Below are 16,576 nucleotides of genomic sequence, written 5' to 3'. Positions count from 1 at the left end.
TTATGGCGTGTCGTGTAGACGCCATAAATTGATCCCCGATCACTCTCCCGTCGACTCGAGAGGTGGAAGCAAAGTCGATGGGGGAGCAGTGGCCGTCAATCCCGCGTCATGAGGACACAAAGTAAGTGATTCTAAGTCGATCTAAGATATGTCAACTTCAGCTACGCTATTCTCGTAGCTGAAGTTGCGTATCCAGATTGACCCCCACCCCTCTCCAGTGTAGACCAGGCCATAATGCTGCAGCTATTTAGATTGTAAGTTTTTGGAGGCACAGACCGTTTTTTTTTGTTCTGTGTTTGCACAATGCCTAGGACAAAGGGGTCCTTGTCCATAACTCGGGCTCCTAGGCATTATCATACAAAGAGCTAATTATATACCAGTATTATATTTTATTAGAATTATATATAAAACTCGTGTCTTTAGACAAGGTCTAGGACAGTGAAACAGATCCTTGTTCCTTTTAAGCTTAGAGCATTACAGTACAGGGAAAAGGTCTTATTTGTCTTTCTCTTAAAAGGATCTGGATATCACAGGATTGTCCGTAATATCAGAGAACAAAATATTCATAACTGAGAAGGAAAACAATGACTAAGACCGTGTTTTAAATCGAGTGTACATGCTGCTAAATTATGGATACAAAGTGTGAAACTGTGGAGAAAGATGATAATGGAATTATGCACCAATGCTCAGTTTGACACGTGTCATGTTAAATTAATTCAGTCCAGTCCTTTCAGGCGAAGGTATAACAACTGCTCCATCTCAGCATAATCATATTACCTCAATAGGCTCTATATGTGACACTTCCATGGTGGTAATCACCATTTGATTAATTACGAGGTATTTAGTGGCATTACAGTTCTTCCTCAAGTAGAAGTATAATCTGACACAATCCTTTTATTATTCCCAGTTAACCTAGTGTCTGGAAGTAGACTTTAAACTAGTGTCATGAGTGTGTGGTTGCAAGAACATCATTTTATACTGAGCTGTAGGGTTACAGAGGCATTGACAACTACAAAGGGGATAGAACCCAAGATCTTTTGCTCCTTCACGGCCTGGCAAGCAAACAGCTCAAGCTGCCCTGGATTGGGTGAAGTGGAAATATAAGGGAGAATCCTAGAATACAGAGTCAGTCTCTTGCCCTTTTCTTTGTGGTGATAGTCTAGAAAGTATAAATAGAATTACTGACTGCCACTGATCGAGCCACGCAGATCACAGATTATTTACCATTCCTCCTACAACTCCTCTGGCTGCCTGGGGAAGCTATAGAGGGAACTGTGAATAAACCATGACCTTTATGTAAATAAAAATCACGACAAATGAGGATCTTCAATCCATAGCCAGGGGTCTTTTGGAGAAGACCTCGGATTGGTTTGGGGCTGTGGGGAGCAGTACTACCAAGAGCTTTTGCAAAATTCCTGCAACCAGATTTCCTACAGCCAAACTTGCTCTTCTGCTGAGCAACCACTTTGACCCCTGACATATCCTGCTGCAACGGCCACCCTGATTTTCCATTCACACTTCCCTCCCTCCCAACTCACTACTCTGGATCCCAGTATTCCCAACCTGATTGCTTTGTTGGTGCTTCCCTGCTTAAAACTAATTGGTTAATTAACACCCTAGAATAGTCTGCATCAGAGGAATTAGTGTTTTAAAGGAGTTACGGATGTACACAAGATAGCTTGCTCCCAACGTTTCACTCCAAAAGCAATCTGATCGGCTGGGAGGGATGGACTCAGCTGCCTGTCAAAACATTCTCTGATCAGTCCCATAGCTATAGACATTCATACCCCTACTGGAAAGTAAGTGAGGCTCATTATTGTCAATAGCAAAACGTTATACCCTGGGATAAAATTTATTGTAATATGGACTTGAAGCAAAATTCTTTAAAAGCACAAAAAAAAATAAGCACAACTTCTTAGTAACTGAACTTTATTTAGAATCTTTGGAAATAACAAAACATCTTATTTTACTGATATACATAAACATACTATCAGTAAGTTTCATTTTTTTCCCCTGCACAGACATAGATAACAATTTTAACAAACCAGAACACTTCGACCCAGACAAGCATAATTGAAATTTAATTCTAGAATTGGTCCTTTAAATACTGTACTTGCCTTCCCCACATGTTCACTGGTTTGTCAAGTAGTTGCAATGCAATTTTTGGCAGTAACATACTCAGCACACAGAAAAAGTGCAAGTTACAAGAAGCAGTAATATTATCTCAAATCTGAACAATGAGAAGTGCAAAATCTCAGTCCATAAATTCTATATTTTTATATCAACTATATGTGCATAAGAGATGACAAATGGCCATGTAAAATTTAATAGAATAATGTTGCAATATTATGCATGTAATGGTTATTTGATCAGAATAGTCATTAGATTTTGGTCATAATCTTGCAACATTGTTTTTATCAAGGTGCATCTAAAAGGTTTATCTAGGTGCATTTAGCTTTTGCATATTTGGATGTTCTGGAAACCAAACGTGGGTAGTTAAATTTCTTCAATTCGGTACCTCTGGACTTTTGATGTGCATCTATAAACAAGATTCCACTAACACGTCATATTAATAAATCAACCAGCACAATGGAAATGAAATCCATTTTAAAACATATGTCTCTTTCAGGCACTATTTATGGAATACCCATAAAATATTCCAACAAGTTAATGCACTTTGTGATTTGTTATATTTAGAGATAATTTTTAAATGAGATAAGGAAAACAACATTCTTAATGAGAGGGCATCAACTCTTACTACTTACTACTTTATCCCTTTTAACCTCACTTCAATATACTTTTCTTTATACAGTCAGAATAATATTACATTTTAGCTAAAACATACTGAAGAACAGTAATTATAGGATTTTGAAAGAAAGCCTGGTTTCATTTACCAATAGGAAGGCCTCACACACAACTAATAATTAAATCAGCTGCCGATTTCAATACTTTTCCTTTTTTGTATTCACTTTTCCTTGCTGTATCATCATTAAAAATTAGCCCTCTTAGCCCTACATCATACTGAGGTGCTTTCTGCATGCCACCAGTCTCCACAAAGTTAGAAAGATTAAACTGCACCAACTTGCATTACTACTTCTTTGCTTTACAAGTTCACTTGCTAAATCTCTTAGTGGCATTGCACAAAACTAGGTTCTAGCAATCTGAAGCACAGGATACTGGATGAGTGGTAGTTTCTGATAAGTAAAGGTCCCTTTCCCATATCAGCTGATACCACGCAGACGTTTGGAAACTTGCAAAATGGTTCAATCTGCCTTCATTTAGCCCTCACCGCCAGTGCAAATCACAACTTACTAGCTTTCACATTAGCTGAATTATAGATCACATTATGGAGGCAAACTCTGGCCTTCTTAGAATTCTAACTGTGGACATTAGTACTGCAATTCAGCACAATTACAAATGCACGTACTGAGCATCTTGGTCATTTCAGAACATTTCTTTTTCTGTAAAAAATTAATTAGAACTGAATAAGACATGTTGCTCATGCCGCATCAAGATCTTAAAAGACTGTCTGGGAGATTTTGAAAGACCTGAAAAGAAAGGCTCCTCCCCAGTTTTTTTGTTTTTTTAAATGTTAAAGGCTGCAAATTGACCCATCATAATAATCATCACTAACTGGCATGGACCTATCCAGAGAGATCAATATGAAAAGTTAGCACTGAACTGTCCAACTTACTGTGTAGAGCACACACACACACTTTCCCAGAGGAGAATCGGATATTTCGTCATTTGGAACAATGGTAATTTAATTACATTATTAATGTTTTCTGGCATACCTGAAAGGACAGTTAGCATAAGTAAATAATGAGTGAGATGACAAATCACCTAGCTTTATTTCTCCTCATCAGATGATCTAAATTCTCTTGTGTGTGTGTGCGCGTTAATTCCAGTTTCAGCAACTGTAACAGGGATTGCCCATTGGTGGGGATAAACTGATGTTTAACTAAAGTAAAACGCATACAGTTCATTAAAGTTTTCTAAGTTAACCTTGTTGAGAGGAAACAGAAGCCACAAGATATTAAAGAAGTAGAAAAATCAGTGACCAGTAAGCTTCATTTATAAGACTAAATGAAACCATAGATGCACGCTAGCCATACAGGCAATAGGATTAGAATATAGTAATCTTATCTGGAGTTTTTTTCATCTCACTCAGGTCTGTACATTATAGCAGCAGCTCTACGATGTTTTAAAATAATTACATTCATCTCCACGTGTGCAATGAGATTCATGACAACACTGTTAATGTTACAGATCCTTTCTGGCATTTCAGAATAGCTACAGCTTGCTCATGAGTAACACCTTCCAAAGCTTCTCCATTAACTGCTAAAATCTGATCGCCACGTTTCAATCTGCCATCATCCGCAGCTGCTCCCTGCAAACAACAAAAATGACCAAACAATTTGATGTGACTTACTTCTAAATTACTTTAAAAAAATACAGTATGACACTGCTCAATAACATTAATTCTCTTTGTTACCAATTTTAAACCTCAACTCTTTCCTGCAGCCATGACTCAGTATCGTGCTGGCAAATGCTGATGGTATTTGATAGAGGCTTGATGCATGTGGATGGGTGGACATGGGGGATTTGCTGTCCTGTTTGTCCCCTTTTCTGGGACATCTGTTCCTCCTCAAGGAAGGGCTCAAGTCTGAAGCAGAAGGAGGGCTGTACTTCCTTTCTTCCTTAGTCTGATGGCTAGAGTCATTGCAATCCTCATTGGAGGAATCTGGCTGGGAGCTCCTGAACCCCTTCTCCCTTAATGGGGCAGAGTCCTTTGAAGGACAGTGCGACCTTTCTAGGACTTTCCATCTTGTCATGGCTGTCTGCAGGGAGACCCTTCCCACTCACCACTTCTGAGTCTGAGCCATCCCTTAGGTGGAAGGGATTAGCAATGCGTGGTTGATCTGGAGGATGGTCCCACCTGGCCCAGGTTTCTTTTCTGGGATAAGGAGGTGGGGCACTGGATGAGGGACTGAGGGCCTTATGTGTGCTGTTAGGGCAGCTGCACAGGGTGGGCACCACAGGGTTTCTGTTTTGCCTCAGAGGCCTGCTCTCCTCCAGCAGCAGCCTTCTAGGGTGAGTGTTCTTTGCCTGCTGGAGAGAGAAACAGCTGAAAGCTGAGAGATGGCTTGACTCTCATATGAGTGGGAAGCGACACCCTCAAAGTTACAGATCCCGATTCTCATTTATACAATGGCCCCGTTATACACACTCACTTTACACTGTCAAAAGTAGTCTAGCAGGACCACCATGCAAATGAAAGCCAGGCCTTTACTGTTCTGTGTTCATCTGCTTACTGGGAAGAATCCTAACCCAAGCATCTGAACTGGTATAGAAAATCAAAGAGAAAAGTATTTATAGAAACCTGGAAGCTTTTAGTTTTATTTATTTATCTTTTGCTCAGTGCCAAGGGTGAACTTTTTTTTTTTTTTTTTTGGAGGGAAAATAATGTAGGTAAACCTACATAAAACAGAGCAAAACACTGGGGATGTTCCACTAGAACAACTAAATGTATTGCTGAAGGCATAAGGTTCCCAATGACATAAAAGGCAGGAGGCATTATTATTATTAATAATAATCATTTGTATTATTGTGTAGTGAGTGGTGATGTCACATCAAGGTTTGGGAATGCATTGATGGCTTTAGGACAGGAAAATGACACTAAACTCCTGGCCTTGTGCCCAAAGCTTATAAAGGCAGTCTGCTCTCCGTCTGGGCTGCATCTGATGGGCCTTGGAGTCAGTATAAAGCAAACCAGTGATTAGAAACATGCCTAGAGAGTCTATGCAAGAGGTTATTTGAAGGTAAAGACAAAAAGGCATTCTGAAATCCATAGTCTTTTCTTCTATTGAAGTTTGTGGATTCACTGAAGAAAAAAAATCAATTCTAAAGTGCCCTGAACACTCTACAAAACCACTGGCCTGAGATGTTTGTGGAACCCTCCAGATATTTATGCAGCCTTACATAGGTCCCCTACCATTTTGTCTGTTTGGTCTATTTCACCGAGACTGTACTATAAAAGTGATTTTATGCTAACACATCTTTCTGTTAAGCGTCCCTAATTCAATAGGGCTAGAGTTCAGTTGAGCCAGAATTCCAGATCTTGACACCAATGAGTGATGGGGAAATTAGGATGGGGATCTGCACTTCATGACTAGTCCCTATTTTTACAATGGGCTAAACCAAGATCCTGGATTCATGCATGCCATTCTTTCGTAAGTTTGAAGCCCGATGCAAATTTGGTGGCTTGGTCCATGTTTACACAGGACCTTAGCTGCAAGAAAGCAAGACTGTCAGGCTGCAGGCAGGAATACTCCTCTTGAACGAGAGCTGAGCACAGCAGGTAAAACCCCCACTGCCACTTTCAAAGCTTCTGAAACTACAACTTTGAAAGTTAAAAAAGGAGAGAAGAGGGAGGCTGTGGTGGTGCTGAGCACTTCCCAAGTTGGAAACTGGTACGATAAAAATTAATAAAGCCATATGGCCTGATTCCCCATCACCCTGCCCCTTGTGAAGTTACCTACACCAGTGCAAAGTGTGAAACACTACTGTTGTGATATGGTAGCATTTTATACCCAGTGTAAGTGACCTCACAACACGCAGGGCAATGGAGCATCAGGCTGATAGCATCTTCCCCTTTCACAGAGTCTTTTCTCATCCAAGTTGGCCACAACGTGGACGTGAGGGAGTGTCTGACCACAGAGACCTGAGTTTTACGTCTGGCTTTGCAACTAACTTTGTCACCTTAGAAAGACATTTAACCTCTCTGCAACTGTTTCCCAAATGTAAAATGCTACTTATACACTTGTGCACAGCATAGGTGCCGACCCCGTGGGTGCTCCAGGGCTGGAGCACCCACAGGGAAAATTGGTGGGTCCACCCTGCACCCCGCCGCAGCTCATCTCCACCTCCTCCCCTGAGTGCGCCGTCCCTGCTTCTCCTCCCAGCACTTGCCGCCGTGAAACAGCTGTTTTGCAGGATAACAAGCTGTGGGAGGGAGGAGCAGGAACATGGCGTGCTCAGGGGAGGAGATGGGGAAGAGGTGGGGGTGGGGATTTGGGGAAGGAGTCCAATAGGGGCAGGGCGGGTGCGGAGCTGTGGCTGGGACTTTGGGGAAGGAGTTGGAATGGGGGTGGGGCAAGGGCAGGATGGGGCAGGGAAGGGGTGGAGTTGGGGCGGGGGCGGGGCCAGGGATGAGGGGGTGCAAGCACCCACCAGTGCCAGGAAAAGTTGGCACCTATGGTGCCCAACACTTTGAGACCTACAGATAAATAAAGCCTTATACAGATTATTTTAAAGACGACATTTCCCAAATACACAGAGTAACATGTATTTGCTCAGATAAGGTCTCTTTCCACATGTCAGTATAATAAAATAGCAGCTTTTCCCTCATCCTTGCTAGCTGATAGTAAGCTTTGGGTCCCGGCAGTGATGATCAAATCACACATACCCAGACAATGAGTTTTGGACACAATTCTTTTGCATTAGACTTGTTATCTGTTCCTAATTTTAGGATTTTTAAAAGATATATGCAAAAAGGAAAAAAGATACCTTGGCAAATATAGTCTTGACATAAATGGGCAGGTCTCCGTGGGGACTTCCATATCCCCCTACAATACTAAAACCCAGGCCATCAGAACCTTTCTCCAAAGCAATAATCTTAGGCCGAGGAGCCCTGAAAAAACAATGAATACCACTTAGAAGAACAATATATATCTTACGAGGGTCTTTTTGTAGAAGGAACACTTTCAAATAGATTCAGACTTTCAAACCGATTCACATAGATACACCCATTTTCTTTTTAAGATGGTTTTCATAATTTCACAAACCCTGGCTCTGATCCCATGCTGGAATGCACTACCATGGACCTGTGAACCCAAGTAGAGTTCCATTGACTTCACTTTGGATAGACTTCCTTTAATAGGACTCAAAAAGAGCACATTATTCCCCAATAGCAGACTGTGATTCAAGAGTAAGGCCCACACAATTGCTGTGTGTTTTTAAATAAGATTTGCTCCCTGACAGTCCATCTTCTGCCCCAGTTTAGGAGAAGTGAATTTGCAACATCATTTCATAGCAACACAACATCATCACCTGACTTCAGAGGCAATGTTGTCTAGTGGACAGAATATAAAACTGGAAGTCAGGAACTCCTGAGTGCTAATTTCAGCTCAATCGCAGCCTTATAGCAGGGACCAAACATCACATAGGCCCCAGTTTTGAAAGTTTCTCTGTGCAGGTTCAGAAGTCCACCAACTTGGAGTAACATGCAGTATTGGGCCCATAATCATTCATATCTCAGTTTCCTCATATGAAAAATGGGGTATTCGTCTCTATCTCACCAGCGTTTTGAAGCATTACTAGTTCATGAGCACAAGGTAATTTACAGACGTAACACACTCTGTAAATAGTGGAGCTGAATAAATAGTTTACAATGAAAAAATTATTTGACGGATTTAGTTTTTCCGCTTGCTTAATCTTTGTGAGCAGGAAGCCAGTTTCTTAGACTGATTCACGGTTTGGAAAAATATTCAATTTTTTTTCTGTACCTGACTTTTAAAAAAAAAACTTTATGGACTGATAGTATTTGATATTTTGCTGATCTGAGTTGGTCAAATCAATCTGATTTGTGCTCTTTGACTGGAGCAATGCACAAGCACTCAATGCAAATATTAGCACATGCAAGCTTAAAATAGTTCCCACAACTTCTTAACTTCAAATGAAAATTCCTTTTTTTCAAATATTTGTGAGAGTTCAAATTGGCTGGATGTACATTCATGGAAAAAGAGAACACAAGAGAGGCATGGATAGATCTCATTCATACAACAATCAGATAATATTTGTGATTTTTTTGTTTTTCCACAGTTAGCGCTAAGCATTATTATTATTGACTAAAGGAACAATACAATGAAAAAGCTAATGGAAGACAGAATCCCTTTAATATAAATGTACATCTTCAAGCTCAGCAAAATACATGCGCTTTTGGAACATTTATATCAACCCCCTCGCTTTCGGAAAACCTCTTCTTGTTTAATCCCCGAGATGATGAATTATTTTGAATTGAAGTTGTCATAACTCATTTCAAAGAGGAAGCTGTGAAACAGGAGCAGAACCATCATGACAACACATCAACTGGAAAATCTATGGAGATGTGCTTTTTGGAAACCTATCAAAAACAAAAGCATGAAGATTCACACTTGAATTACCAGACGAAGGCAGATATGGTTCCACTCCTTGCCAGTAGAGGACAATAGTGAGCATTTAAAAGGTGCTGAAAAATTAGTTGAAAAAGAAATGACAAGAGAAGAGAGCAAACACACTGTCCATGCCTGTGCGAGGGATGGGAAATGTTTGCGTATCCTTTAGGCAATACTCTGAAGTAGAGTACTCCAACATCAAAGAGTGCATACTTACTCTGGATCTTCAGAATGACAATCAAGAGTAGGGGAGTTAAGATTACATCCAGCAGACATGCTCTCTAATTGGCTAGCTATAGCACTGATATTGGTGTCGGCTACAACCTGAAAGTCAGGATGGAAGAAAATGTCAGCAGTGGGTCAGACTGCTAAACAACATCTTTACTTATTACACAACAAATACTGAGTATGTTAAGAAAAATGGCTACTTTTTACAATCAAAACTTCATATAAAATATTTTTAATATATTTTAAAGTCCTTTATAATTTGAACTCGAATTACATTCAAATCACAGATTCATGAAGAAAATGTAAGAGGACCGCCAATTTTCTGCCAGGATACAGCACAACATTTTTATTCTAATTTTAGGCCAGATTACTCTGGGGCTTCATACTACATTAAGTTTTGTACATGGTCCTGCATTGTGGGTGGAGAGAGGCTGGGTTCCCAAGCTCAACAGCAGATGAAGGGACCACATCAGGGAAACATAATGGTGCCCCAGAGCTGGTAGGAAGGCCTAAGGGACACAAATGGGGCATCAGAGCTGGTACAATGCAGATGCTATCTAACCGAAGGCCCTGATCTTTGGTGAATCCCAGAGATATAAGCATCCATGAGGCTGAAACTCCTACTCATCCTGTAGAGCAAAATAACCCTAATCTTCCAAAGGGCCAATCTGTTGGAAGCTACTGAATGGAGATCTCAGTTTTTCTTCTCATTCTCCCCCATATCTCTGGGGTTTTTATTTCTCCCTGCAGGGAACAAATCTGGCCCTCATTTTAATCAATCTGCCCCCACAAATTCTAACATCTCCTTCTCTCTACACCTTATATCTGGGTAATCTTGCCCACAAACACAAATTCAACTACCATCTCTATGTGGGCGATTCACATGTAGTAATAGAGTAGAGAACACATAGGGATTTAATACTTTAGATGAAACCAGTGACACGAAAGGTGAAATGTAAGGTGAAGCTAAGTTAAAGGATGATTTACTTTCTCAGTGAAACAAATAGAAGTACAGAGGGCTTCAACTCAATCCATTCTTTTCAGTTCTCTGTTTATATGCCTTTCTCCAATAAAGTATTTCCCTTCTCTTCTAGGCACTGTCTGTATTCCTGCAACATATTTTACTCTCTGTGGGCCATGTAAAGGAGCCATGTAAAAATGTGGAGCTCAGAAATGCCTCTCTACATTAGCTAGTAAAGGCCACGCATTAGTGAACAGCTTTTGCTTTTCACTTCCCATGGGTGAACACTCTACAACCATGATTCGGATGACTCCAGGAGACAGCAAACCTGCTTCTCAGCCCCCTGGCCAGGTCAGAGGCAGGTAGCTGAAGCCAGGCAGCTGTGGTGTTCCTCCATCTTGTGCTGGTGCTGGTGCCCAGGGGCTGCAGCTGCTTCTCAGCATCCAGCCCCCTTTCACTCTTTGTGCAGCCGATAAGAACCGCCTGGGTGGGTGGAGCTAGCTCCAAGGGTTGCAGAGCCCTCAGGGAGCAGTGACTGCAGGGGGAGGACAGGGTTCCCCTCCCAGAACACAGCCCCTAACTATCCCTTGCCTGCACCCTGAGCCCCTCCCCACTGCCTGCACACAGCTCCTAGCTACCCCCTGCCTACACTCGGAGAGGTTTTCAGACTTTCTGAGCTGACCCTCCCCACCCTGCTTTGATTTATAATTTTTGGTTGCACCCTCCTCCCACAACCCAGACTGGCTTGGTGGCCTGCTGAGGTGAGCCAGGGGTTGGAGGTGGCACTCCCTCCCAGGGCCCTGCCATGCAGAGCTGGCCCATACCTCATCAGGCCTGGCCCCTCACCCCCAATAGAAATCAAAGTACATCTATGCCCAAGACCTCCCCTCCCCCCAGTGGCCAAAGCCTGGAACCCTGCAGGGCTAAGACCCCAAGCCCCCCTTGCCTGGCAGCTGAAGCCCAGAGCCGCCAAGTTCCCCACCCACTGGACCCTGAAGTTGTTAATAGTACGGTGGTGGTGGCGGCGAGGGGATCGGGGGGGGAAAAAAAAAAAAAAAAAAAAAAGGTTGAGGACCTCTGTCCTAACCCATCAACCTAAAACTCTAGTTGTTTTTGGTATAAATTATTACATCTCAATACAATATATTAGTGTGTAGGACTGATCAGTAAAATCATCAAGCAAAAACCAGAATGCCACAGTTTTAATGTGAGTTTCATGTTTTAGGTTCCAGGCTCATAAGGCACCCCATTTGGGGCAATCAGGACAACAGCAGAATTGCACATAGTTCAGAAGACAGAAGCTGCTGTAAACAAATTTATTCCGATATATTCCAGTAGGGGGGAAAGTTGTCATATTTCCTTGTTAAATAAAACCTGATGCCAAAATAAATCTATATTCACAAATCTGTGGCAGTAAGAATGTATCAGAGTTCAACAACCTTGTAAAAAGCTTCTTATCTCATTACTACACCTGCAGAAAGCAGACTAATTTAAACCGAAGCATCAAAACAGCCGGAAGGGATGATTGTTCCCCTGAGAACCTAATCTTCCATTTGCAAACTCCTTTAACACCCTTCCCGGGACATCCCGATGATAAGACTTTCCACCCCAGTGAACACAATTATCTGACCTTTCAGTGCAGTTTGCCATGAGGTGGTCTAACCTGATAATAAATACAATTACTTAATGACATGTCAGTAATGATTATCAGACTGATAGATATAGCAATATATTCCACTTATATTGTTTTAATAAAAAAGTAATGAAAAGTGCCAATATTTAGCATTAATATAATTATCTCCTGTTCATCATACTTACAGCCATCACTAATAAACCTGAATACTTTGTTTACCTGTCTAATTGTATTATAAAAAATAACTTCTTAGCTTCCCAAAAGTAATTTTTTTTAATTGTGGAAAAAGGACTGCCTTGTATTGAGAATAAAAACACAAAATGTGTAAGAGAAATTAAGCAAATTCTAAGCTATCTAGCAATTGTGAATGTGAGAGAAAAAACCCTCAGCTTCTATATACAAGGACCGTTTTTCCTTTTAAACATGAATGTTTGACAATATGATTCATTAGAAATATTAATCTTTAAAAATACATAATGAGTTAGTATATTTTGCACTCCTCCTAATATCAGTAACATTTGGTCTTAAGTCATTCTTCTTCATGTTCTACCTTGTGAACTGAGTGGATATCAAAATAACAGTGCTGACTGGCAACAACAATATGATAAACGACCATTTAACAGGCAAGATCCGCAGTTGGTGTAAATCCACGAAGCTCCAACTCATTTCAGCTGCAAAACTGGCTCAACAGCTACCAAGAACAAATATAAAAGAGAAGCAGCTAGTCTAAAACTGCGTTCAGGATTATTCAGTTTCTTCCTAGTGTTTTGATGTTTATGGAACATCCACTTTGTGGAACAAAAGAAGAAGTGAAATATCGATTAAGATTTGCTTTGCCAAAATATTAATAATATATTTTAGAGGGTTTTTTTGAAAACTTGGTTTCTGATTTTTATAGTAATTTAACACATCAGCACTATTTTGAACCTCCTCTTTGGCGTGTAGTTTTCCCATTTCTTTGTGTAAAGATTAATCTGGGATTGTTTGGGTTTTTTTATCCCAGTAAAAAAAAAAAAAAAAAAAAAAAAAAAGACCAGTAGTGAGTATAATAGTGGGGAACAGTTAGGCCGCTAAATGGCAGCATCTTTCCACCGGTTTACAAACACTTAAGCAAACAATTACACTTTCCTTTCAGTTTCAAGGTTGAGTATTTAGCCTTATATCTACCACAACTGGAGTAAATTGCTTTAGATTCATTGAGTTCAATGGAGTTACTCTGATTTACACCATCTGAGGATCTGACCCAACAGATCAATTGGATGTCGCTGCACTATTTATCACAAGCTCTTTCTTTTTGAAACTTTCTTTGTAGATTTTTGTATCCAGTATTTGCCTCTTAGCAGGTTCAAGTTGTGTATATTGGAGAAACAGAAGAGGGCTGCTGTAATCAAAAATAAAAACTACACATTCTTCAATAGTATTTTTTTCCTCTCAAAGTTACTCTTAATTGCCACATTTATCAGCGGTGTACCTAAGTACTGTAGTTTGGTTGATAATCAGTCCTACACACTAATATATTGAATTGAGATGTAATAATTTATACCAAACACAACTAGAGTTTTAGGTTTATTCCACTTCCATGAACACAGAAAGTAATGCTTTGGACAGCTCAATCCCAGTCTAGCAGCACAAGAAAAGGCGCCATTCCATGTTTGTAACTATCTTACTTTTAAAAAAAAAGTGTTGGAAGCTAAAAGCTTTGTTGCTTTATCATGTGTGGCAACAAGTCATTTTGTTCCCCGTTATGCTTTTTTATAATCATACTCACAGTCTGTACGGGTGGCAATAAAGAATTTTTGAATGAAAATAATAATTTATTGCTTTCATCCTGTATAATTCACATCAAGAAGCACCCCACTGCGCTGTGATGTCTTGTGCCAGTGATGCTTAGTCTTTTTTGAACACCACTTATCTACCCTCATGCAGCTGCATGTTCAGTTTATCACCATACCTGCAGGATAATGCTCCCATAAGCATTCTTTAGTAGATTAACAGCATCAGCATGAGACAGCCCATCCAAAGGCTGCCCATTAATACTGACAATCCGATCTCCAACCTAAAAGTACAACAGTAATGGAAAATTACTAGCATTAAGGAAAATTAAATTTAAGGATGCTTAAAATTCCTTATGAACTTGGCACTGCAGACTCATGCTTCTCATATACAGTACGCCTTTTGTGAGGATTCTGTATTTCCATTGATCATTCAGCATTCTTCAGAGTAAGGATAATGCACATTTCTTAAAAATAACAGCCCATATAAACAAAGAGAGGTCACAGTCCATTGATTACATTTGCAAGTAAGGAGAATGACATTAGCAACCAATCATTTTCATTCCATGTGGAAAGGCCACATGCATGTCCACATACATGGATAAGGAGAGGGGTGCAGGTGTATGTTTTAACTGCAATGAAAGCAGATGCTATCCATATTAAGTTATAAATGAGTAAATATATAAGCTTTGGAGTCTAATAAAAAACATAAGCTACTGATATATCAGGCCCTAGCACGCTTGCAGAGTTCCGTTAAGCATGGGTCTATGCTAGTGGATCTCATTGTAGGATCAGAGCCATGGCTTTCCTGGGCACATTATGTATATTCTTCGTTCAAGTAGGTTGTGACGTTACAGTCTACCTGATTTTATAAAAATATGCTAATGAATGAATATAATGTAACTGGAATATGTTTCATGCAAAAGGTCTCTTGTAAGGTATAATTACAAAGCTTATAATCTACTGAGTGTTATCATCCTATTTGTATAAAGGTAACACTATTGTACCTAAAACTAGAAATATGAAATATAACTCTGAGGGCCTACTGTAATTATGCAAAGTGGTTTGGAATCTTGACTCCCATTAGCCAGGACAATTGAATGAATGGCTCTGTTTGCAGGCAGGCCTTCTTGTGAGTCAGGCTGAGAGGAATGAAGGCTTGGGGTCTTACAGTGACATGTGATCAGGGCCGGCTCAGGGGTTTTGCCACCCCAAGCAGCCAAAAAGAAAAAAAAGCTGCGATCGCGATCTGCGGCAATTCAGCGGGAGGTCCTTCGCTCCGAGCGGGAGTAAGGGACCCTCCGCTGAATTGCCGCCGAATATCTGAAAGTGCCGCCTCACTCCGGAGTGGCCGCCCCAAGCACCTGCTTGATAAGCTGGTTCCTGGAGCCGACCCTGCATGTGATCATGTCACCTGAACTGGAATCCATCTTTAACCTGGTGCTTTCCCAGTGAGAAGGAGTGGGAACCCAGAGGGACAAAGGATTCCTGCCTTATGCAAAAGATATATCCATGAGTAGAACAGAACAAAGTGGGATCCATCATGAAGAATCCCCCTAGCTACCACCTGAGCTGGAACAAGAGCTGTACTGGGGAAAGAATTGTGCCCAGGCCTGGAAGGTGTCCAGTCTGAGGAAAAAACTTACTGAAGCATCTCTGAGGGTGAGATTATCTGTATTCAGTTGGATTAGACATAGATTTGCGTGTTTTATTTTATTTTGCTTTGTGACTTACTTTGTTCTGTCTGTTACTACTTGGAATCACTTAAATCCTACTTTCTGTATTTAATAAAATCACTTTTTACTTTTTAGTTAACTCAGAGTATGTGTTAATACCTGGGTGGGCAAACAGCTGTGCATATCTCTCTATCAGTATTACAGAGGGCAAACAATTTTTGAGTTTACCCTGTATAAGCTTTATAGAGGGTAAAACGGATTTTTTTTTTGAGTTTAGACCCCACTGGGAGTTGGGCATCTGAGTGTTAAAGACAGGAACACTTCTGTTAGATGCTTTCAGGTAAACCTGCACCTTTGGGGCAAGTGATTCAGACCCTGGGTCTTTGTTGGAGCAGATGGGAGTGTCTGGTTCAGCAAGACAGGGTGCTGGAGTCCTGAGCTGGCAGGGAAAGCAGGAGCAGAGGTAGTCTTGGCACATTGGATGGCAGCTCCCTGGGGGGTTCTGTGATCTAACCCGTTATATAAGTAATTTCCATAGATTATGATTCATATCTTCTAAGGCCAGAAAGGGTCCTTGGATATATCTACACTGCAATTTAAAACCCACAGCTGTCCCGTGTCAGCCGACTCAGGCTTGCAGTGCTCAGGCTAAGAGACTGTTCAGTTTCAGTGTAGATGTTCAGGCTTGGGCTGGAACCTGCTCTCTGAGACCCCACAAGTGGGGAGGGTCCCAGAGCCCAGGTTCCAGCCTGAGCCCAAATGTCAACACTGCAATTAAACAGCCCCTTAACCCAAGCCCCCTAAGCCCATGCAAGTGGACATGGGCCAGCTACAAGTATTCAACTGCAGTGTAGACATGTCACTGTGATCATTACTCCTTGGGGAATTCTGCACCACTGCATATGTGCAGAATTTATTTTTTCTGTGCATAAAATATATTCCCTCCCCAGAAGTGCTGCAGTTCTGCCTTTCACACACCAGAGGTCGCTGCCACAGTAGCCAGCTGTGTTCATCACATCACCCTGCCTGTGGAGTCAGTTTAGGAGGCACAGGATATGTGTGTGTGTGTGTGTGTGTGTGTAGGGGGGGTG

General features: G+C 41.0%; 1 protein-coding gene across 10 annotated transcripts in view; it reads right to left on the bottom strand.

The window, feature by feature from the left end:
* Nucleotides 1-2,766: 2,766 nt before the first annotated feature.
* The window catches only part of PATJ (PATJ crumbs cell polarity complex component), a 219,850-nt gene continuing 206,040 nt past the window's right edge, over nt 2,767-16,576 (bottom strand). For 8 of the 10 annotated variants that reach the window (XM_032795516.2, XM_032795517.2, XM_075067652.1 and 5 more), the window contains 4 exons: nt 13,989-14,093; nt 9,433-9,539; nt 7,570-7,693; nt 2,767-4,390 (listed from right to left, as the gene is read on the bottom strand). In XM_032795516.2, coding sequence (XP_032651407.1) covers nt 4,244-4,390; nt 7,570-7,693; nt 9,433-9,539; nt 13,989-14,093 — 483 coding nt within the window. In that variant the 3' untranslated portion in view covers nt 2,767-4,243. The remainder of the gene's footprint in view (nt 4,391-7,569; nt 7,694-9,432; nt 9,540-13,988; nt 14,094-16,576) is intronic. The other 2 variants (XM_075067651.1, XM_075067650.1) reach the window with 1 other exon arrangement.

The sequence above is a fragment of the Chelonoidis abingdonii genome, chromosome 7, assembly GCF_003597395.2.
Source record: "Chelonoidis abingdonii isolate Lonesome George chromosome 7, CheloAbing_2.0, whole genome shotgun sequence".
NCBI lineage: Eukaryota > Metazoa > Chordata > Testudines > Testudinidae > Chelonoidis > Chelonoidis abingdonii.
Note: the sequence above shows the minus strand (reverse complement) of the source record. Positions and strands in the feature narration are given on the sequence as shown.